Here is a 25,362-nt window from a genome sequence, read left to right as displayed (position 1 = left end):
TGTACGGTGTGGGAGGCACGAGTCGTGATTGGGACCCTCCCCCCCCTGTCTCCAGACAAGGACACATGGGAGTTCGAGTTACACAACCTCTTGGCCGGCCTAATGATGACGAGTCCATCATCAACTCAACTGATTTACCAACTGAATAATGACACAATGAAAAACTCCAGAATATTATAAAGCTGAACAATACCATAACCTCAATCAAAATATCTCATAGACGATCTTAATAAATTAAAATAGGCCAAACATTGTTCAGTGGACTGAAGGAACAGTTGAAATATATTTCGTTATTTCCTTGCACAAATGAGAAAACTTTTAAACGTATATGACAGAAAATGCATAATAAATCTAGGTATACTAGTAGGCTATTAATGCTGAGCCTTGTAACCGGGCTTGGGTTAATCTCATCTAGGCTATATATATATATATATATATATATATATATATATATATATATATATATATTTGTATTTATGTTTTACATAAAAAGTCCAAAGAAAGTTTCGATGTTCTGAACACATTATGGTGATAGACAAACTACATATATATTTGTATTTATGTTTTACATAAAAAGTCCAAAGAAAGCTTCGATGTTCTGAACACATTATGGTGATAGACAAACTAAAGTAGGTATAGCCTACTCCATGCATGCGTTAAAGCCAGATTGAGGCATAAGCAATGTGTGATAGCTTTCATGATAAACCCATGGAAATTGATAATTAAAAACAAATATTTTCTATGAAAATACAGAAACTCACATTTTCTGTTGTCTAACTTTGCACACAATTAAATCATAAAACAATGTATTACGAATTTGTTTAAAGTCACCGTTTACGTTCAACCTCAATGAAGTGCATTGGGTCTATCCTATTAAAGCCATATCTATAGTCTCCATCTATACTTGCAGACTAAAAAAGTAAAGGCCTTAAAATATGCACTTTCCTACATCGATGATAGATGGTTATTTGTCAGAGAACATTTCATTATCAGTTTGCTAAGGGGAACATGGTGTAACTTTGTACCCTACTTTGTGAGGAGGTTCTTTTTATCACAGTGTGCAAGTTTGCGGTCAGAGATTTTTTGACATCAGTTGCAATTTCCGGAGTCATATTTAGAAAAACTACAGGAAGGCTCTACAATGTTAATTACCACTATGGTTATTATGGTGAGGCTATTCAAATTTAGAAAGTTGCAAGCAACAGGCTTTTGAATTACAAACGAATGTGTTTATCTCAACAATGCCCATGAACAAATTAGAAATATGCCTACATTCATTTGTAAATGACATGTTGCGTGGAACACACATGATGCAATGTGTTTGTGCACCTCAAAATGCATGATGGCAATACATTTTTCTCTAAACATTGCTGGACGATAACAACACTCGGAGCAAAGCCTACAGAAGCCCAACAGCTCTGCACCTTAATTGTGTCCAATCATCAGCCTGATCAACTTTTACGCACAGTCAGATTAGGAAGATTGTCATCGTTGGTTTGTAGGCTAATCAGCAGGTTTCTGTGTGCAATGTTTTAAGAAATTAAAAAGGACTTCGTTTCACCAGTAGGGACCCAGCCCTAATGCGTTGTTAGAGTGACTTCACTTCCCAATTTAGAGTGAGAGAGAGAAAAAAAGCTGCCATCCGGTTATGGACTAAGCGAGAATTGTTGCTGCAATAGTTTGCGCCAAAGGGTAAATGCGCTTGTGCATGGGTTGATGCGATTCAGTCAGGCTTTCCAGACTAGTTATAACGTGTTTAAATGACTAAATGAGAAACAACGACTGAGTGACTGCTACAATGGACTGTACGATAAAGGTAGGCGATTGAACTGGTTTTATTGTCGCTTGTGAAAACGATACGCAGCCACCCACTGAGTCGGTTAGCACGTCTCTGTTTGTTGAGTGAGAGAGGCAAAGCGGTGATGCGAGGTCCCCACTCTTTCCTTCTTGTACAAAATTTCCTCTTCCTTCCCGTTCGTGGTTGTATGTCGGCTCTTTAATAACACAAGTAACCACTACATCTTTACACTCCGATAAAAACGAAATGGTGTCCAGCACTGCACGCGTAAAAAGGGGCGCGCAAAACTCGCGATTTTAATTGTTTCGTTTAATCAAGTTTTATGCTGACGTTCCTGGGTCAAAAGCACATATGCTAGCTTAAAGAAAGTTACAGGTCATTTAAAGAAGCGATGCACCTGTCCCAATTGATAAAGACGACACAATTGAGGCACATTACACAGCATATAAGCAATCTTGATCAGTACAAGTTTATTGGAGCGCGCTCGTGGTAGGTGTCTTGGCGCCATGGAACGTATTTGGAATATAAGGCCACTTTCCATAGAGTGGAGGATCGAAATCCGTGAGATGACAGGTATTTTATATTTTACATTTCTTTCAACATTAATTATCATTACCACAACATATGAATAACTGTTAGGATTATCTCATCCAATTAACAAAAGGACTTCAATAAATTATTCTTCTTCAATCGAATTATTAAAATGGGGTAATGTAAAGATGATCTAAAGTTTACCGAAATTGATGAGAATAATTAGGCTACTATCTGCAGCCTAACTGTTATTGGAATAGATAAAATATTGACTTATCCAATTGTTCAGAAACGCATTTTCTCATGAAGGTGGGGCACAAACGCTGACGAAGACAACCGAACAGCAACAATTACAAATATAACGTATTGAGTTATTCCTTGTTACAGCAATACTGATTATTATTTTCACATAATAGGGTGAATTTAACCAAACAGTTAACAAATAGTTCGACAAAAATATGTAGAGCCTAATTGAATAGCTTGTTCTATAAAACAACAAGGACCCTCAGCTTTGAGAAAAAAATGCACTAAAACGAATGGATGATCTGCCAAGGTTATAAAGCTCACGATTAATTCAGTCTATTTGCAGAACGAAACATCAATTTAGAAGCTAATAACGAAACGAAATAAACGAGTTAACAGGTTTTGAAATTGGTTGATGAACCATGTTGATGATATATTGAAGTAGATAACGCATTGGAATAAACCATTTACATTACAATTGTATTAAACTTGATTACATTTATAAAAATGTATATGTTTTGGACCAACAACTTTAGCCTACATTTTAACACGCATTGCAGGTGTCCATCCTGTTTCTCGTCCACTGAAGTCAAATCACCTCCAGAAACATGTTAACGAAATGATCATAACTTTTCTTCATACCCTATAGCTACAACACATAGGCCTAACATACTTAGGCTACTATTTGGATAACCTGAGGGGGGGAATAAATAGGCTACTTCTGGTTCCTGAAAATGGATGTTATTACAGTGACATATAGAGCGTAATTTAGGAGCGCGCGCACGCACGCACGCACACACACACACAAACAAACACTTTTACAACTTAAATATGACGGCCCATCTACTGAAACATGGATATTTACTAAAACATCCAGATAAAGTCAATTGTTTTTGTCACAAAGTTATTTAAAGAATATAGTGGCCTAAACTGCAAACAGAAGCGCTTGTCAGGTGTCGTTATCTGAACTCTGCAGGCTTCCTGTCTCAAACCTCAGACTTTCCAAACACATTTCCGCTCCCTCCACACGAAAAAGGCAACAGAGACTTTGCAAAACAGAATCAAGTCACTGGATGTGTCGAGGTACTGCATTGTTTTAGATGTTAATAAATGAACTCTGAATATAACCAAGACGACCGTGCTCATACTCCATGTGTATCCTTTATCTTGGCAGCTACATGCTTTAAGTTTCTATTGTCTAAAAGCCATGTCATAGAAGCCATGATGTTGCCATATCAAAAGTTGTGTAAACCACGTTTTTGCATGTTGAAGGAGCAGCTGCAGCAGGCCTTTGCAAAATCAGCTCTACTTCTGCTTTCTTGGCCTCTACACCATATTGAGGAGAAGAGTTGGTCACATGTTACATAGATCACTGTAGTGAATTAGTGATCAACTGCAAGCAATAAGCAAAACAAACCGTTTCTTAATATTTGGCTCTTGTTTCAATAGGCAGTTATTTATTCATTTCATATGTGATAAACAATAACATAATTAACTTTTTTTAGATGTAAACTTTTTATCCATTTACTTTTTAAATCATAGACGATTGAATATTTAGCCGAGTTAATATTTTCCTGTTTGGCAATGAACATTCACCTTGGTAAACAAACTCTTTACAATTTGAGGCCTCTATGGAAAGGCATCATGAGCACAGATCAAAGCTAAAATAAATTCACAACATAAATCGACTTCAGCAATGATATGGAACAAAAGTGAATCTAACCATGATAGTTCGGCATGTACAGTGAGGGGAAAAAGTATTTGATCCCCTGCTGATTTTGTACGTTTGCCCACTGACAAAGACATGATCAGTCTATAATTTTAATGGTAGATTTATTTGAACAGTGAGAGACAGAATAACAACAATTTTTTTTTTTTAAATGCATGTCAAAAATGTTATAAATTGATTTGCATTTTAATGAGGGAAATAAGTATTTGACCCCTCTGCAAAACATGACTTAGTACTTGGTGGCAAAACCCTTGTTGGCAATCACAGAGGTCAGATGTTTCTTGTAGTTGGCCACCAGGTTTGCACACATCTCAGGAGGGATTTTATCCCACTCCTCTTTGCAGATCTTCTCCAAGTCATTAAGGTTTCGAGGCTGACGTTTGGCAACTCGAACCTTCAGCTCCCTCCACAGATTTTCTATGGGATTAAGGTCTGGAGACTGGCTAGGCCACTCCAGGACCTTTTTGAGCCACTCCTTTGTTGCCTTGGCCGTGTGTTTAGGGTCATTGTCATGCTGGAATACCCATCCACAACCCATTTTCAATGCCCTGGCTGAGGGAAGGAGGTTCTCACCCAAGATTTGACGGTACATGGCCCTGTCCATCATCCCTTTGATGCGGTGAAGTTGTCCTGTCCCCTTAGCAGAAAAACACCCCCAAAGCATAATGTTTCCACCTCCACGTTTGATGGTGGGGATGGTGTTCTTGGGGTCATAGGCAGCATTCCTCCTCCTCCAAACACGGCGAGTTGAGTTGATGCCAAAGAGCTCGATTTTGGTCTCATCTGACCACAACACTTTCACCCAGTTCTCCTCTGAATCATTCAGATGTTCATTGGCAATCTTCAAACGGGCCTGTATATGCGCTTTCTTGAGCAGGGGGACCTTGAGGGCGCTGCAGGATTTCAGTCCTTCACGGCGTAGTGTGTTACCAATTGTTTTTTTGGTGACTATGGTCCCAGCTGCCTTGAGATCATTGACAAGATCCTCCCGTGTAGTTCTGGACTGATTCCTCACCGTTCTCATGATCATTGCAACTCCACGAGGTGAGATCTTGCATGGAGCCCCAGGCTGAGGGAGATTGACTGTTATTTTGTGTTTCTTCCATTTGCGAATTATCACACCAACTGTTGTCACCTTCTCACCAAGCTGCTTGGCGATGGTCTTGTAGCCCATTCCAGCCTTGTGTAGGTCTACAATCTTGTCCCTGACATCCTTGGAGAGCTCTTTGGTCTTGGCCATGGTGGAGAGCTTGGAATCTGATTGATTGATTGCTTCTGTGGACAGGTGTCTTTCATACAGGTAACAAGCTGAGATTAGGAGCATTACCTTTAAGAGTGTGCTCCTAATCTCAGCTCGTTACCTGTATAAAAGACACCGGGGAACCAGAAACCTTTCTGATTGAGAGGGGGTCAAATACTTATTTCCCTCATTAAAATGCAAATCAATTTATAAAAATGTTTACATGTGTTCTTCTGGATTTTTTTGCTGTTATTCTGTCTCTCACTGTTCAAATAAACCTACCATTAAAATTATAGACTGATCATTTCTTTGTCAGTGGGCAAACGTACAAAATCAGCAGGGGATCAAATACTTTTTTCCCTCACTGTAGGCTGCAATGCATTTGGTTTAGACTAGTAATCAGTCTCCCTTGTGAATCAAGGATATATCTAGGAACTGTAAGAGAGAGCAGGTGGGAAGCAGGAGTTGGACAATTACATGTTGGTTTGTTTTTGCACTGTGTTTGAGTTCTCGTAGAAGGTTCTTGAGCTAGAGCTCTGTTGTGAATGTGAGGATGTTTCACAACAGTTGGTTGTACATGGTGGTGGTACAAGGATGTATCACTATCGGTTACTATGGCATTCCGTCAACTGTGTGAGCACCACCCTATGCGGCTGATTCATAAGATGATTATCTGATGTGCTGCTAACCATCAACCATTAAGCAGCTGAACCTGAGACGACAGACTTTAACTCACAGTCCTACATCTTCTGCCTGTGTATGGTTTAGTTGGCTTTTGTATTTTGTTCAACAGCCCTTTTTATGGCAGCATCTAGTATTAGGCTTAGGTGGGCTTAGTACATTCAGTACAAACCTTTCAATAGATCAAAATGGCCTAGGTGTGATAATGCACAAATATGTTGAAAATAAAGATTTGAACTTTGACGGCAGAACTGACAGGACTTTGATAATGTGTGTTTGTAGTGTGTATGCGTGAACTTTGACAGCAGAACTGACAGGACTTTAAAATGTGTGTTTGTAGTGTGTATGCTATGTGCGTGTGCAGACAAAATTGTTTTCAAAACTATTTTGTGTCCCTCAGCAACAGGGCCTAGCTTCTACGAAACTCATTGAACAGGAAGTCAGTTGTGGCATTGGCGGTCAGGCCGCATTCAGTATATTTGTGTCAGTTTGCAAGCTATAGAGGGAGAGGGAGTGAGAGAGGGGGGGTGGGGAGCGAGAAAGAAAGAGCAGGTGTATGAGCTTGTGGCTGTGAATGCACAAACATGCCATTGAAACAATGAATCAGCCTAATGAAAGATAAAAAGTTCAGCAATTGATCAAATCACTCTAATGCATCACATTACAATATAAGAATGGCGCTCATGACCCTTTCCATGAATCGTTGCTGCCCAGCCTCAACCTCTTTTCAGCTCAGCCCTTAGTTTCACTTCTGCAGTCAGGGCCTCAGCAGAACATGAGAGGAGGAGGGAGACAGACAGGGAGAAAAAAGAGAGTAGAAGAGAGAGCGAGAGGAAAGTGACAGAAAGAGAGGAGAGAGAGGGTAACGGTCAGGGAGGAAAGTGTGGAGGACCTGTGATGTGTTGTTCCTTTACCACTGAATACAAACTTATCACGTGTACTAACATTTCAGTATCAGGACTGAAATAATATTGTCAGTTTGATATATTAATATGTCGTTCAATTAAGCTACAATGTTTCTATAGCTAACAGTCCTGTCACTGTTAGTCTGGAGAAGGAAATTCCACTAAATGTGTACCATGCATAAAATGCTTTACAATGCTCAGGTAACACAATGGAAGAGCGGCACTTTGAACTTCAATCAAGGCTGTGTATTCTTGCTGTCCGACGTCCCCAATCCTCCCCCTACCTTCATCAACCCTAGGTTGTTTTCCAGCTTTAAATGAGCCACATCTTTACACTGTGGCCCCCCTCTGTTTCCTTTCCCTTGGCCTGTGCCAAAAGGTTTCTCTGCACATGGGGGCCAGATTTCCTGTGGATCACCGAAAAAGCCTGGAACTGACGTACGAGTCGCAAAGACAATAGTGAAGTCCTCTAAATACACACGCACTTACTCCCACTTAGAACTACACATATATACTTACCCACACAAAGACTCAACAACAAGGCCTATCCTTACCCACCGTATAGACACAACACGCCCTCGCAGACACACACACACACACACACACACACACAAACACACACACACACACGCACACACACACGCACACACACAAGCACACACACACGCGCGCGTAGAAGAGTGCCATCTTGAAGAATGGTTTGGAGTTTGGAGGCCTTTGTCAGCGTTAAACACAGGAAGCTGCACAAAGAAAGCGTCTCAAATCTTGATCTGACTCCGCCAAGCTCCCCCCCACCACCCCAATCCCAACGAATTAAAACTGTGACAAAGATCACGGAAGCTCTCATTTCTCCAAACGTTGATGCCAATGTACCGCAAGTAACCGCAATCAAACATTATGATACTGAGCTAAATTGATCAAATAAAGACAGTGATTTATAAGCTTCATGCCACAATCTCCTATTTTCCATGTAATGTTCCTCAAGCCACCAATCACAAATTCTAAAGATGTCTGGACTATGACAAAGTTAGAAACGGGAATTAATAAATCCTTCATCAATAGAACAAGACTCATTAAGGTGTGAAATCTCGTTATGGGTGTTCCATTCAACGTAGTGTGGAAAAACCTCACAGAGGTGTGGGCAGTTTCCTGGCTACCATCATCACATGACTAGTTGTGGCCCATACTTACTGTAACGGCTGACTCCACTGTTTGTCTGTGCCGGCAGGAAGCGCTGTCCGTGGTGAGCGAGGACCAGTCCATTTTCGAGCCGCCCTTCACTGCTGCCACGACCATGCACATGAAGGGCGAGATGACGTCACCGGGAGCCTTCAGCCAGGCCTCCGAAGAGAGCCAAGAACCCACCGAGCCGGAGTGGGCCGGGCCGGGAGCACATAACCCTGGGAAGAGAGGAGAACACATCAACGGAACCAGGTGAGGGAGGGCGCATCAGGATTAGCAGTCTTCGAGAGAAGTTATACCCCTCATTTAGTGTCGCTCTGGATAAGAGCGTCTGCTAAATGACGTAAATGTAAATGTCAATGTAAATGTAGTGTTATATTTACCACATTCCCACTAATTTAATGTTATATTTATCACATTCAAGAGAGTTTACCGTCACCATAATAATACTGAAACAGGATAACACAGAATCATACCAGAATATTACTAATCTCCCTACTCCCTCCCTCTCTCGACAGTCGTGAGTCCCCTGTGAATTGCAGTGTGACCAAACGCTCCCGACACATGAGCAGCAACGATGGGGGTCAGCTGGCCTACCAGGCCTCGTACCCCGAGCCCCGCGCCAGCCCCCAGACTGTCACCCCGCCCAACAGCGCCACAGAGGAGAAGAGAGTCATAGTGCCCGCAGGTGAGGTGCCAACACACTCAGCAAAGGGGTTCCCAGATCCTATATCTGCAAAGAGAATTGGCTGGGATGGCGTTCCCATCATATTGCCTTCACCTGTTAAATTATCTTCCATCATCTGGGAGTCAGCCATTAAGAGCATATTGTGGGGACTGGGAAGTGAGCATGTTTTTGGAATGGAACCCAGCCAATGAGTCATTGTTGGGAGATTCCACCTAAGATGACATTCCAAACATGAGACATCGTTAGGTGTGGTAAATCTATACAATTAATAGACAAGACTACAAGGTTTGATTCTTAGTCTGAGTCACACAGGCCATGATAATACACGGATATGACATCACAGCTGTGTTAAACAAGGACAATGAAGACCCTAGGGACACAGGATGAAAACGCTTTCAATGTAAACTTAAACGACTAAAACAAAAAAGAAACCATGTAGAAAAGATAATGGACCTATATATTTTTCAATAATAGCCTATAATCTTTGAGAATTTACAATCAACTAAATAAAAGCTAGACAATCAGGCCCCCATTGATGTTGTAATGGTTGAGCATAAGAACACAGCATTAGCCGTGTCAAAATGCATAGAATTGTAGGAAATTGTAGAAGATTAGATTTGAACCTGCAACATTTTCTCTCCGCTGCCAAGATAATATGTTTGACTTATTATTTGGTCTGTGTCTGTTTTTTCACCGCTCAACCCTTATGGTGAGTCGCGACTCAAAAGAAACCTCAATTGGTAGGTCACAAAGCAAAACAGTTTGGGAACCCCTGCCCTAGGGTACAGACAGAGGCAGCTCCAGACTACTGTCTGATATTTTGGGGTATTCATGAGGTCCATACGTCATCTTTGGGTTCCTACGGTACTAAAAAATACCTTTAGTTTCATTTGAGGAGAAAAAACTTTTCCATTTAACTTCCATAAAACTAGTAACTTCTCAACTTTATGAGATGCTGGGTCTGTGTGAGTTAAAACAAACTCCTGCTTCCACAATTTACCAATCTCTCTCCGTCCTTCTCCTCTTCCTCCTGGTCCCAGACCCTGAGGTGTGGACCCAAGACCATGTGCGCCAGTGGCTGGACTGGGCCATCAAGGAGTACAGCCTGGAGGAGGTGGACATCATGCACTTCCACACACTGGAGGGCAAGGCCCTCTGCAAGATGACCAAAGAGGATATGATGCGCATCACGTCCGCCTACAACACAGACATCCTGCTTGGCCACCTCAATTACCTCCGGCAGAGTAAGGGTTACGGCCTGGGACTCGTAGAAACATTTCATATGACTATTTTCATTCTCCATTAGGACATAGCTGATCTATGTATCCCATTTTGTAACCTTCTTTGAATCTCTTTTTAGGCAGCCCTACTTTCTCCTACCCCACAACTCCAACCAACAACACACAGCAACAACCCAGACTACAGGTTAAATCAGGTAAGACAATTAACTTTACAACTCATATTTGAGACCGATATCAATTTTGGGCCCATTAAAACAATAACTGCATTACCAAGAACATAGTGACTTAGTGCAAAATCCTTAAACTGCATGCATAAAGAACCTGGAGCTAGCAAGCATTGAGATAAACAGCCTTAAAATGAGAAGGGGATTAAAATGGAGGGTTTTTGTGGAAGGAATCATCTATTCAAACCTCTCTCTGAGGCAGATCAAATACTTGACTCATTTAATGGATTCAAAATGAAGTGTTGAGTTGCCATTCCAGATTACATATTTTAGAGCGCTTTAAAGTTTCTTGGCGGAGTGTTTCCCTGAGTTGACGACTCTTTGACAAGTCCACGACTCAACAGTCAGTTTCAGACAGGAAACAGCTGCACCGGCAGAGGAAAATGGGGGGGTATGGGTCCCAATTTGGGACACAATTGACAATCAATGGGAATGCTCAGTGGCGCATTTGATGGTCAGGAAGTATGATTTCAGTGTGTCACCATCAGAGCATGTGAGCGGAGTGGAGCGGGAGTGGAGCGGAGTGGAGCGGGAGCGAGCGGGGAGCGCGAGCCGCCGGATTTTGGACAGAGCGCAGAGCGGCATTTTTAAAAGGACGGAGCGTCGCCCTATGTCCCGCTCCAATTTCGCTCTGCTCACACCACGAGTCTGAAGCATGCTCAGGCCTGACCCAGAATCCATCTGTGTCTTGCACAGTCATCCACAGTAGACTATTTTCAGTCAAAACTCGGCTCAATAATGGAGTTCTCCGAGTACTAAAATGAGATGTCCTACAGGTGTACTATTAATATAAAACTAACTAACAATGATAATGTGGTTCAAGAAAAAGAATGTGGTGACATCGTTTCAGTCAGTAAAGATTCATTTTGGAATCTAAAAAGACACATCTCTCGAAAACACGAAAGTGTGCTACGTGAACACGCTGGGAAGAAAGCAAAAGGTTAGCAAGTTGAATAGGGTAACTTGTAACAAAAGTGTACATTAAATATAGCCTAATATTCAAACAAATTCGTTTTGTCATTCAAAGTAGGCCTAATATATGGTTCGTTTAATTTAATTTGTGTCGTCCATGAATTTGTATTTTATAGAGCAAGAGGAGCAGCAGCAGCAACAAGAGAAAAGGGTTGAGGAATTCAAAAGTTTCTTCACTGCACTCAAAGGCCCAACCATAACAAGGGAGAGAAAAAGAGAGCTGGATGTAGCATTTTAAAAAATGATTTACATGGACTATGAACCGCTGAGTACAACACGGTACGGGACACACTCATGCCACATGCCCTGGAAGAGATGGAAGCCAAACTGCAAGACCTACTGCAAAATGGTGATGGGCTCGTTCTGTCAGCGGACATGTGGACCAGTAGAAGAGGGCACAGCTTCCTTGGCATCGTGGCCAGTTTAATTGATGGGACGTTCCGGGGGCACACGGTTTTGTTGGGCTGTGAGCACATACAGGGGCACCATACCGCAGATCGTATTTACCAAAAGTATGAAAGTGTACTGAAATATTGGAACGTGCAACGACGTGTGATTCGTGTCGTCACTGACAGTGCCAGCAACATGATCAAGGCATTTAACCTCCTCCCTGGCACTGAAGAGGAGGCGGAGGGTGAAGTGACCGCGGATGCCAGCAGCAGCGCAGACCATGAAGAGGAGGATGAGGGACCACCTGCGCCCTCGCAAGTCCATGTGGAAGTGATAACCTCTAATGTAGAAACTATGATAAATCAGTACTTTACTGTGTCAAATTTACATCTTGAGATGCCCCATTCACATGCTTCAGCTGGCGATCAAAGACGCCATTAACGAGCACGACAACATGAATAGGCTGTTAGTGAAAGTCGGGCACCTGGTGAAAAGCGTACGCAAGAGCACCCTGAACACAGAGGAAACCGACCAATTAGGTGTCCGCACAACAAATGCCTGCGCCACTCGATGGAGCAGTCAGCTGCGGATGATTCAGTCGTTCATCCGGTTGTTCCAAAAAGACCCGTTATGGCAAAACAAACTCAAGTCTAATGTTGCTAACGTGGTCCTCTGTAGCTCAACTGGTAGAGCACGGCGCTTGTAATGCCAATGTAGTGGGTTCGATCCCCGGGACCACCCATACACAAAAAATGTATGCACGCATGACTGTAAATCGCTTTGGATAAAAGCGTCTGCTAAATGGCATATTATTATTATTATTATCACCCTGAATCAAGTACGGCAGCTGACGCACCTTGTCAGTGTGCTGACACCACTGGCAGACCTCACAGACAAAATGCAGAAGGAGCTGGGGAACCTGGGGATGATCCTCCCTGCTGTCACATAAATCAAATCCCTGCTCACCGATGACACTCACGCTGCACTTTCAATGGGCATCGCTGCTTTTGCAGAAACATTGGCAAACAACGTGTCAATTCGCTATGGAATATACTATACTGATAAACATCTAATTTTAGCATCAGTGTTAGATCCCCGTTTCAAGACAGAATGGATAATCCGAGATGAGTCTGTATGCAACAAACTCGGGGAGAACCGTGACCTCCTCATAAAAGAAGCTGAAGAAATTAACGCTCCCAGCGGCACACCCGAGACAGACACCCCACCCGCCGCTGACCTGAATCCCGAGCCTGAACCAAAAAGAGCTCGCCTGTTCGGGTCATACTTCAGTGAGCAGCTACGCATAACCGGAGACGCCAAAGGTGAAGTCGAAAATTACCTCTCATCCCCGAGACAGAACCCGGACGCAGATGTTATTCGATTTTGGAAAGAAAACTCCATGTCTTTTCCCCGCCTGGCTAAAGTAGCTCGCATTGTGTTCAGCATCCCAAGCGGGTCTGCGAGCGCAGAGTGGGTTTTCTCCGCTGCTGGCCTGCTGTCAAGAAACCACCGCATGAGTCTGAAGCCTCAGACATTGGCCAAACTTGTGTTCTTGAAGGTGAACTCAAAAGAACTGTAGATAAGGAAAGCGAATTATTTTTTTTATTTTATTTTTTAAGTTTGACAATGGATATAAGCCAATTTAAATTTTAATCCACGTGCAAGCTGCGCAAAAGTTCAGTTATCAGAATTTTGGCCTAATAGTTCATTTACTTTTAAAACTTTGATGTATAGCCTGTATATTTTTATTTATATAATTAGGCCCATTGATTCGTTTAATTTTACAGGACTTTTTGTGTATATTCCTTCTTACATAGGCTAGGCCTAATTTGTAATTTGAAATAAAACATTTATATTTGGAAAATGTTGTCGTTGCTCTTTAGTTCTTTGGGAGGTAAGGCTGTGGTTTAAGCTAAAAGTGAAATACATGCAGATTTTTTTCCTTTTTTGGAGCGAGCGAGGGGGCGATTTGAGTGGAGCGCGATGCAAACTTCGTTGAGCGCTGAGCGATAATGAGCGGACTGGCCTGATGTGGCTTTGAGCGGGGGGAGCGGAGGGGTGAACAGCTCCGTGAGCGATGAGCTGAGATTCTCACCGCTCCACTCCGCTCATATGCTCTGGTCACCATCTTGCTACGCGGAGGAGTTTTTGGATACATTGCATGCGCAGTTTGAGCTCCTCTAGGAAGTGACGTTGCAGGTTAGCTCAGTGTTGACCCCTCTCATGTAGTATGTCAAGCTGAAGGCCCTCCGAGGTACTGCAGGCTGACATTAGCAACTAAATGAGCCTTATAACTTCGTCTGTGTGTGATTTTAAAGTAAATCAGTTCAAGGACATGCATCTGGTGAAATAGAAGCAACTATTGATACCATGATTGTGTTCGGAAAAAAATGCTGCCTTCCTTCTATGGCTGCTGGGTGAATCCATTTGAATTCAATCACTTTTTGACAGCCGCTTTTGATTTGATTTGATTGATTTTCCCATTGTAGAAGTGCTCAGAAAGGTGCTCAAAGTTGACCAATTTTGCATACCCCACCATACCATGAGACGTCCATGTCTTAATCACTAGAAAAGATAAACGGTTGAGATTGCTCTAATTTAAAAGCTTATAAACAGTGTTATCAAACTATTTCTTGAAAATAAAAATGTAATTTAACCTTAAACATAAATTATCTATAAATGTTGAAACTCCGATTTGTTTCATATTCTAATATGTTGTAGTTAAGACCCTATTTCTCAGGTTTTGTGTTGTGCCCGCCATCGGTTGAGACAACATGCTCTTGAATACAGGGTGGGTGTTATGTTCTGGTAAATGTACAAAAATGGGAATATAATTGAAATTTCAACTTTCAAATGGTACCACAAAGATGGTTGGAGGTCCACAAGTCAGAAAATGTTGACTTGAATGAATACTGTTAATCCTCCATAGGAAACCTATTGAAATAATAGAAATATAGATAATAGAATATACTTTTAATTTAATTATTATTTTTTTCACCTTTATTTAACCAGGTAAGCCAGTTGAGAACAAGTTCTCATTTACAACTGCAACCTGGCCAAGATAAAGCAAAGCAGTGCGATAAAAACAACAACACAGAGTTACATATGGGGTAAACAAAACATAAAGTCAAAAATACAACAGAAAATATATATACAGTGTGTGCGAATGTAGTAAGTTATGGAGGTAAGGCAATAAATAAATAGGCCATAGTGCAAAAATAGTTACAATTTCGTAATTAACACTGGAATGATAGATGTGCAAAAGATGATGTGCAAATAGAGATACTGGGTTGCAAATTAGCAAAATAAATAACAATATGGGGATGAGGTAGTTGGGTGGGCTAATTTCAGAATGGCTGTGTACAGGTGCAGTGATCGGTAAGCTGCTCTGACAACTTACACTTAAAGTTAGTGAGGGAGATAAGAGTCTCCAGCTTCAGAGATTTTTGCAGTTCGTTCCAGTCATTGGCAGCAGAGAACTGGAAGGAATGGCGGCCAAAGGAAGTGTTGGCTTTGGGGATGACCAGTGAGATATACCTGCTGGAGCGCAGACTACGTCTGGGTGTTGCTATGGTGACCAGATAGCTAAGATAAGGCAGGGATTTGCCTAGAAGTGATTTATAGATGACCTGGAGCCAGTGGGTTTGGCAACGAATATGTAGTGAGGGCCAGCCAACAAGAGCGTACAGGTCACAATGGTGGGTAGTATATGGGGCTTTGGTGACAAAACGGATGGCACTGTGATAGACTACATCCAATTTGCTGAGTAGAGTGTTGGAGGCTATTTTGTAAATGACATTGCCGAAGTCAAGGATCTGTAGTATAGTCAGTTTTACAAGGGCATGTTTGGCAGCATGACCATTTAAGTTAGCATTTGACGGTGGGTGGACCGGCGGCCATCTTTGTGGTAGTAATTAGAAGTAAACATTTAAATTTAAATGTAAATTATGTACCAGCTAAATTGCAGTGGTCTGAAAGGATAGGTCCATTCTTTTTCTATGACTGAAATGACACCCACCCTGTATTCAAGAGCATGTTGTACCTCAACCGATGGCGGGCACAACACAAAAACCTCAGATGATGTAAAATAGGGTCTAAGCTACAACATATGCAAATATGAAGAAAATAATCAGAGTTTACGTGTTTTTAGATAATTAACGTTAAAGGTATTATTTATTATTTAGTCATTTATTTGAAAACAGTTTGAAAAACCTTTTTATAAGCTTTTAAATGATATCAAACTCAACTGTTTATCCTTTCCAGTGATGAAGACATGGATGTCTCATAGATGGTATGCAAAATGGGTCAACTTTGAGCACCTTTATCTCCTAAATGTTTTGGCATTCAGGTCCAAAAAGTCACTTTCTGAATACTTCTTCCATGTACAAACATTTTATGGAAAGTTTTGTTTAAATCAAAAGGGATGCTGTCAAAACGTGATGGAATTCAAATTGATTTATTTACCCTGCTACCCTGTCTGTCCTGTATGCTTAAAAGCCCTCTCTGAACTTTCTTCCTGTGCATACCTCGTCTCACCCTCCTTTCTTTTTGAGCAGAGAACAGCTATGAAGAGATAGGCAGAAGGAACAGCTGGTCATCGAACCCCATGCCGCCTGCAGTACCCAAAGGTACAATAACAGACGTCACATCTCATTCTCAGTGCTTTACATTTATTGTGAGCACTAAGGCAGATTCATACTAATAGTTGTATCAGATATTAGTTAGGCAACTTCTTTCTAGAAATTATTACCACAGTGTTTCACAGTAGAGACGGAACACATTCATTAAGTCAAGCATTTTGTAGTTAAAGATGGAATAATAATGATAGAGCAAATTAAGAGTAAACAGAGAACTTTGTCGACATGTTTTCATTGTGCTGATAAATACATCATGTTGTTTATGATTTAGGTTCTCCCATTGAGCACCAAAACAGCACCAGACTCACAGAGCCTCCGCCGAGAATTGTGCAAGGTGTGCATCTGTACTGCTTTCTCTTGTTTCCTGATCCTAGTTTGTTGTAACAGTGGTATAACCTTTGTACCAGTCAAGTCAACAATGTCTTAATAGACAAATCTAACCTTTCCAACCCTTAATTTCCTTGCAGACCCATACCAAGCATTAGGTCCCATCAGCAGTCGTCTAGCCAACCCAGGTGAGAGCATATCCCATAATGCACCATGTTCAACAGGTGAACCAAATAGGTGGTGACAAATGTGGCCTTTACACTGTCTGCTTTTGTGTCATGAACTGTAACACACCAAAAGAGATTGAATGGGAGAAAAGAGGAGGGCTGAGGTATTCCTTAAAAAGAGAACAATTAATAGTCATACATTCCCTGTCTGGGATGGCACATTGACAAAAACGTCCACCTAGATGATAGCATTATACATTCGCGCCCTCAGCAAAACTAGGCTGAAACATTTGAATTATTGTCTCCCGTTGACCAGAATTACCCTGTTTGACAGAATGAATTCTGTATCTCCTCACAGAAGGCCAGGCCCTCCACTCCAAGAACCGAACAGGCAAACACAGTTCATACAGGCTGCCTGACCCCAGCGCTCACAGGCCTGTGGGTAGGTTTCTGCCTGGTCCACCCACGTTCTGTCTCAGTCAAATGGCACACAGTGAAAAAGGTCACATTTGCAGAAGTAGAACCACAAGTTCAAACTTTAAAGTGTATTTAGAATCCTGGTGGCATCTCTTATACAAGTTCTATTCTCAGACACAGACCCCCATGGGACATAGATTGATATGACAATAGCAAAATAGACCACGAGAAGGAGATATCAATGGTGCATGAATGAAACTGCATGTGAATGAGTTAAATAGTATTTTTGTGTCAAATTGCCAGTTGGCAACCCATCCCTTATGGGATTAATTTAAACAAACAAGAATGACAATGATTCACAGTGATAATTATTCCGGTGTTCTGTGCAGTGCACATCGCATAAAGAATTAAATGGAAATCAATACATAATAGTAGATAAGGATATTCAAGCAAAAAACATTTAAAACATCTATACAAATACAGAAAAATGAAATGTGTGTATGGATAAAACTACACTAATCTACAAACAATCCTACTCTTAAGAGGAGCATTTCAGAACCAGATCTTACTTTAACAGAACTCAGCCCTTTGATGCATCCATCCCCTTCACACCCTGTCCCATTTCTCTTCCTAGGCTCTGGACAGATCCAGCTGTGGCAGTTCCTGCTGGAGCTGCTGTCGGACAGCAACAACTCCAGCATCATCACCTGGGAGGGCACCAATGGCGAGTTCAAGATGACCGACCCGGACGAGGTAGCCAAGCGTTGGGGCGAGCGCAAGAGCAAGCCCAACATGAACTACGACAAGCTGAGCCGCGCCCTGCGCTACTACTACGACAAGAACATCATGACCAAGGTGCACGGCAAGCGCTACGCCTACAAGTTTGACTTCCAGGGGATCTCACAGGCCCACCAGAGCCACGGAGGGGAGGGGGGCATTGTTAAGTATCAGACTGAGGTGTCTTATGCCCAGTCCTACCACAGCCACCAGCCAAAAATGAACTTCATGAACACACATGCCGCCCCTATGCCCGTGTCCCCTGGGAACTTTTTCGGACAGCCTACAAATTACTGGAACTCAACAACCAGCCCCATGTATCCGGGATCTCCCATGCCAAGGCACCCGGGGACTCACTCCCACCTGAGCTCATACTACTGAGGCCTGGGTGTGTTGCACTAGACTGGTTGGGCTGGCAGAGCTTTCTGAAACAGACTGATATCCAAGATACCATCCACATTGTATCTGGTCTGAAATGTCTAAATTACGTTGTTGTAACGCTATGCGAGTTGTACAATGGACAATCATGCTCATGTCACATCTTAAAGCAGAGGCACCAGAAGATAGAAAAAGAGAAGAGGGTAAACAATGTGAAGAAGCAATGATGACTAGTAGAGACAAAGGGATTGCCATGAACGTTCTGCCTTTTTGAATTTCTCAATTATGGAGGTTGAGAATTTGTTTATATTATATCCTGTGATTCGGTTGTTTGAAAACCAAGTTTTTCAATTATGTAAGTATTTTGTTTAATATGTGACTGAGGTCATTGAAGGACTTAAAACCTCTTAAATGTAATGGCAAAATGTAGATTTCCGCCTAAATAGACATAGCCAAAAGTAACTGCTATTCATGTGTAATTACGTGATTCTGACATGCACAAACTTGGTATATTTGGAAAGAAGACATCTGGGAGATTATGGGGAAATTATCAGACGATAGACAGGAGTTAAATAGTTCAAAATACACAAGATCAAGCACACACAAAATAACAGTTTTTAAATTTTATTTATTTTGAAAGTCATCTTTCATTGACAAGCTATAAGTGAATTATTGATGACTAGAGCTGGAATCACATCAGATGGCTTCCACAACATGTGAGCAGTATCAGAAAAAAAGGGATTGATAGACCTAACAACTAGAAATGGGCAGATGTTTTGTTTTAATAAGTGGTGTCAGGTGTGGTCACGGGACGTTTCCAAGTGTCCCTAAACCTCTCCAAAGTGGCATATGTCTGTAAATTAGATAATCCCAGTGCTATTACATATTTACAATCACTAAATGCCATTTGTTCAGTACAAAAACACAATGTCTACCATATCAACCTCACTCAAATATTGTGGTGGTGTTATGGGGTAACCAGGGTACATTCAAGTGTCATTTCCTCTCCAAAGTGTCAGAATGTGGTAATTGCACTGTTTTTGCACACTGGATGTGCCTAAAAGTTATTGTTCACTATAAAAACTAAATTTCAACAACACCAACCTCTCTCATACATTGTGGTGGTGTCGGGGGACATACAGGGAATATGGATGCCTACAGCGCATAAGCAGGCAACATTTTTGATGCGCAACGATAGTCACTCAGTGCACATTAGATGTCAAAAATCATCAGATAACATTTGCAATAGGCTAGATGTGTTCCTACCAACCTAAGGATTCATTTGATACCCCCATGTAGCTATAGCTCAAACACAGACCAAATTGAAGCTTACCTTGTAAGATGTTTGCTGTTTGGTGAAAACAATGTGTAAAATAAACATTTTGACTCTCGGGGCTGGTGATCAATAACGACAGACAAATAAGATGTCCTCATGATCTGTGGAGTCCCGGCTTTCGATGTATATCAATGTATTCAGTGTTCATTTTGATTATGCTTCACAAAACTAACCGGAATGTAGGTAACAGCCATCTTGAAATGAGGTCATCGGCTTGGCCTGCCCTTATAAATTCGTATGCCCATATATGGTAGTAAGTAATACCGAAGATTTGAAGGCACCGATCAATAACCAAGATGATCAGCTTTCCGCAGACACCATGCTTTTGCAGATAGGGGCAGATAGGGGCTACCGTTCTCATACCAGACTGAATTGAATAAAACAAAAAAAAAAGCAAATAGGGTCCCCAAATATGGGGACTTTACGTTTAAGAGGTTTTAAGGGGAAAGTCACTGAGTGTGGGAAGTGGTGAAACTGTGTTGAGGTCTTTATATCAATTATTATATTAATCGATCTAACATTTGTAAAAGTATAATTGTACAGAATGTTTTATACAATTGTAGCAATAAAACATTGACCCATGTAGTAATGCTAATAAAGGAACTTGTATATGTCAGTTGGTCTCCTCTCTTTTCTCCAAACCATTGATCATTTTAACTGACAAAAATATTAACAAGATGGTAATTATTTTATTTTTTATTTCCAAAGTGAATTATCGACATGAACGTTGGGCAGTGACCACACTTGCTGTCTATTTGTCCAAACCAAATAGCTCCTCGAATGTTCTGTGTGGTTCAGAGACCTGCTCTACTTCCACGACAGCAAATCCCTTCACAGGCCTCTCTTTAAGTCTCTCCACCTGCCTCACACCTAACTGCCCCTCCACCACGGTCTCGGGCTGTGAGGTTGTCGTCACCTCCTGGGCCGGAGCAGGCTTCGTGTTGTATTCCACTGACCATGACTTGCTGGTGACCATCTTTGTGGTGGCTGGAGCACACAGAGCGAGTTAGATGCCAAACTTCTTCACCGACACAGACTAAATAAATTGATACTCATTGATGGTGATAACACAGGATAGGCTAAGCTTTGTGCACAAATGTTTGAAAACGCCTTCCTAAATAAAAATGATTCATATCATCATAATGAGGCCATCTTTACAAGTGCAAAAAAGTACTCCGGACCAAAATAACCTCCCAAAACCAACAGTAAGTAACTGCAAAGATACACTTGTAGGCACGGTACTCACCAGAGGGGACAGCAGAGCAACTACATGTGGACTCACAACAGGAGCAGACTGAAGAAGCTCCATACAGCTCCTTCCATCTGATAGGACCAGACCAAGATGTATGTGAGCAATATGAAATACTTTTTTCATATTATTAGTGGTTTTCCATAATCTTTTGCAGGGCCTATATGGATAAAGTATCAGACAGCTTCAGTATGATCAGGGCTTACTCTCTTGCTGAGGAATCGTAAGTGCAGGCTTTGGCTGTTGAAGAGGGGACAGACCTCCCCACAGACATGGCACAGTGCATGTAGAGCTCCTGTGGCTGAAGAAGAGAGGCTTGGGCTGATTGAAATGTGGCACAGAATCTACAGTTTGCATACTTATGTACATACTACTTCCAATGCAATGTAGAGTCGGCGGACCTCAGTAAATCAATTGCATAGACAAGGGAAAGGAAAATATATACAGTGGGGAAAAAAAGTATTTAGTCAGCCACCAATTGTGCAAGTTCTCCCACTTAAAAAGATGAGAGAGGCCTGTAATTTTCATCATAGGTACACGTCAACTATGACAGACAAATTGAGGAAAGAAAATCCTGAAAATCACATTGTAGGATTTTTTATGAATTTATTTGCAAATTATGGTGGAAAATAAGTATTTGGTCACCTACAAACAAGCAAGATTTCTGGCTCTCACAGACCTGTAACTTCTTCTTTAAGAGGCTCCTCTGTCCTCCACTCGTTACCTGTATTAATGGCACCTGTTTGAACTTGTTATTAGTATAAAAAAGACACCTGTCCACAACCTCCAACAGTCACACTCCAAACTCCACTATGGCCAAGACCAAAGAGCTGTCAAAGGACACCAGAAACAAAATTGTAGACCTGCACCAGGCTGGGAAGACTGAATCTGCAATAGGTAAACAGCTTGGTTTGAAGAAATCAACTGTGGGAGCAATTATTAGGAAATGGAAGACATACAAGACCACTGATAATCTCCCTCGATCTGGGGCTCCACGCAAGATCTCACCCCGTGGGGTCAAAATGATCACAAGAACGGTGAGCAAAAATCCCAGAACCACATGGGGGGACCTAGTGAATGACCTGCAGAGAGCTGGGACCAAAGTAACAAAGCCTACCATCAGTAACACACTACGCCGCCAGGGACTCAAATCCTGCAGTGCCAGACATGTCCCCCTGCTTAAGCCAGTACATGTCCAGGCCCGTCTGAAGTTTGCTAGAGTGCATTTGGATGATCCAGAAGAGGATTGGGAGAATGTCATATGGTCAGATGGAACCAAAATAGAACTTTTTGGAAAAAACTCAACTCGTCGTGTTTGGAGGACAAAGAATGCTGAGTTGCATCCAAAGAATACCATACCTACTGTGAAGCATGGGGGTGGAAACATCATGCTTTGGGGCTGTTTTTCTGCAAAGGGACCAGGACGACTGATCCGTGTAAAGGAAAGAATGAATGGGGCCATGTATCGTGAGATTTTGAGTGAAAACCTCCTTCCATCAGCAAGGGCATTGAAGATGAAACATGGCTGGGTCTTTCAGCATGACAATGATCCCAAACACACCGCCCGGGCAACGAAGGAGTGGCTTCGTAAGAAGCATTTCAAGGTCCTGGAGTGGCCTAGCCAGTCTCCAGATCTCAACCCCATAGAAAATCTTTGGAGGGAGTTGAAAGTCTGTGTTGCCCAGCGACAGCCCCAAAACATCACTGCTCTAGAGGAGATCTGCATGGAGGAATGGGCCAAAATACCAGCAAGTGTGTGAAAACCTTGTGAAGACTTACAGAAAACGTTTGACCTGTGTCATTGCCAACAAAGGGTATATAACAAAGTATTGAGAAACTTTTGTTTTTGACCAAATACTTATTTTCCACCATAATTTGCAAATAAATTCATAAAAAATCCTACAATGTGATTTTCTGGATATTTTTTTCTCATTTTGTCTGTCATAGTTGACGTGTAACTATGATGAAAATTACAGGCCTCTCATCTTTTTAAGTGGGAGAACTTGCACAATTGGTGGCTGACTAAATACTTGTTTTCCCCCACTGTACAAGCTCAGTGGTTATAATGCTTGATGAAGTCCATGTATTGCATAGGAAATCTAATGATGGCATAGCACTCAAGTACTGGTCAGTTGACTATGGTTACTGTTGCATATTATGAATGGAGTGCATCTCCAGTATGTGCATCCTTAACATACCTGCCCTGCTGTCATGCCCTGAAACAGAAAGGCATCCATGGTAAACCTCACAACATTCCTTTTATATGGGATGAATCTGGAGCCACTGTTGTTTTTGCTCTCAACCATGCACCTGTGCAGAAAAGAGATTACTGTTAAATCCAAGTTGTTCCTGAAAAGTGTCAATCTGCAATTGCTACATTCATTTTTGGACTTATAAATGAATGATATATTCTTCAATCATCAATGGGTGCATAACTTATAAATGCTGCATGGGCCTAGTTCAACTGTCATACAACATCAGAACCCAAAACTATCATTTGGATATTATAGATGGTCAGTACTTGCATCTATAGCTCGGTCTATGAATTTGAGATTGGTTACATTTCTCCAGCCCCATCCCTCTGATTTTTGCCAAAAATGGGGCAGGGAATTTCTTTGTTATTGTTTCAGCTGCGGATTGCCTCTTTAAAAGCAAAGTACTGTGCAAATGATACTGATAGAAGTGATCTGGCATACTGTATGTCTACATTACCCAAAATTGTCAATGACAGTAAAGTGAGGCGTAGAGGTGTGTGACTGCTTGATGGTCACATTGCATGAGTGGACATAGAGACGTCCATCTTTAGACATGGAAGGCGCGTCAGCCTGAAAGTACATGGGCTTTCCCATAGAGTACCCATCGGATGGGGCAAGTCTCTCCCATTGAGCTGAGGGAGAGAGAATGAGTAGTCAGATCTTTCAATTACTTGAGGACTCATTTAAGTACATTCTATAACATCAGGACTACTCATTTACTGTAGATCAATGACTCATCTATACCCTACCATTACGTGCAGTGAGCATGGGACGGGCTCTGTTCTTCATTGGTTTGGAGACCTTGTGTGTCACATTCCGCATGTAGCCTACTTTGTAGGAGTAATGATATCTGGAAAGAAATACGCAAATCTAAATAACTAAACATTGACTATAAATCAACTTTTAAAATGTTGTGCCAACCTACTCTCATTTATGTAGTTTTCTTAGTATGCAATGATAACATACTCCTCCAGTGACATGCACTCATGGTAAAGATCAACCCATCATAAAATAGTGTAAATACTGTAGGTCACCTGTTGAAATGACAGACAACTCGCAAGGTGAATGGTGCAGCTCGCCTGATAGGCCCTTGGAGCTTCGGAGGGTCATATCGGAGTGTGTTGGAGTAGGCCACACGATTATTTACTAGCTGTTTTTTGAAGATAAGTAGGCCAATGTCAATATCAACAAGATGGTATTTCTGGGAAATGTAGGCATATGAATGTTGACAAACACACTCACTGGAAAACCTTACCGAGCGCTTGCTCCCACAGAGGCCTAGGTCGTATTCGAAGATGAGGGAATGATTTGTAGATTTATTGGCTTGGCATGTTCCGAGTGTCAGTTGCGACGGTGATCCCCCTGAGCCCAAAATGTTTTTCTTTACCTGCACGAACATCTTGTTGATGTTACAAAGTGTTATCACTTCGCGTGCTTGACTTTTTGGACCAGAGGGCTTCTGTGTTGCGTACACCGGGAGCAGTATTTTCCTGACTTTATCCGGTATTTGTTCGTGTCCAGTACCACGGACTGGAGAGAACTGTTCCTTGTCTACCAGCGGCACCCTTGAGTGCTGGAACACAGGTAGTACGAGGTAAGATGGTTGGTCTTCGGCGAGTAATACCTTCACAAAAGGTTTTATAAATGACTGGCGTTCAATTGAGCCTCCCTCTGCTCTTAGAGAATGCAAAATGGCCAAAAAGGCCAAGTTGAAAATATAAAACATATCTATATTCCTGTACAATAACTCGAGCAAAATCAGGCCCTGCGTCAATTAATCTCCATAGGTATGCCGCGTTCAAATACTAGTCGGAACTAGGAAGCTTGGACATTTCCGACTTGCTGATTCGTTGATCGCGGCACGTGAATAAGTATAACCAGTTAGCAAGTCAGATATTTCCGAGTTTCCTAGTTCCAACTAGAACATGAACGCGGCAGTATTCCTTGCAGTATGAGCCAGAATAAAAAACACCTGTTGGAGACGTAGTCGACTAT

General features: G+C 41.8%; 1 protein-coding gene and 1 pseudogene across 3 annotated transcripts; one reads left to right on the top strand and one right to left on the bottom strand.

The window, feature by feature from the left end:
- Positions 1-1,640: 1,640 nt before the first annotated feature.
- Positions 1,641-20,479, top strand: LOC311117820 (Friend leukemia integration 1 transcription factor-like). 2 transcript variants are annotated; one of them, XM_084157567.1, is made up of 10 exons: positions 1,641-1,816; positions 8,356-8,561; positions 8,828-8,997; positions 10,038-10,241; positions 10,358-10,432; positions 16,381-16,452; positions 16,733-16,795; positions 16,929-16,976; positions 17,314-17,397; positions 18,007-20,479. In XM_084157567.1, the coding sequence occupies exons 1-10, from the start codon at positions 1,799-1,801 to the stop codon at positions 18,528-18,530; spliced, it is 1,464 nt and encodes a 487-aa protein (XP_084013693.1). In that variant the 5' UTR covers positions 1,641-1,798; the 3' UTR covers positions 18,531-20,479. The 2 variants fall into 2 exon arrangements, with proteins under 2 accessions (XP_084013693.1, XP_084013694.1); XM_084157568.1 differs by lacking the exon at positions 17,314-17,397 and having other exon boundaries at positions 1,683-1,816.
- Positions 20,480-20,614: 135 nt separating this feature from the next.
- On the bottom strand, positions 20,615-25,093 carry LOC311115876 (zona pellucida sperm-binding protein 3-like; annotated as a pseudogene). The gene is made up of 8 exons: positions 24,623-25,093; positions 24,402-24,517; positions 24,117-24,217; positions 23,825-23,999; positions 23,311-23,422; positions 21,319-21,433; positions 21,110-21,186; positions 20,615-20,850 (listed from the first exon to the last, which is right to left on the bottom strand). The product of its transcript is annotated as a zona pellucida sperm-binding protein 3-like (transcript).
- Positions 25,094-25,362: the final 269 nt, after the last annotated feature.

The sequence above is a fragment of the Coregonus lavaretus genome (assembly GCF_964263955.1).
Source record: "Coregonus lavaretus genome assembly, chromosome: 3".
In the NCBI taxonomy this organism is placed as follows: Eukaryota; Metazoa; Chordata; class Actinopteri; order Salmoniformes; family Salmonidae; genus Coregonus; species Coregonus lavaretus.
The sequence above is the reverse complement of the archived record's forward strand: the minus strand, read 5'-3'. Positions and strand labels throughout refer to the sequence as shown.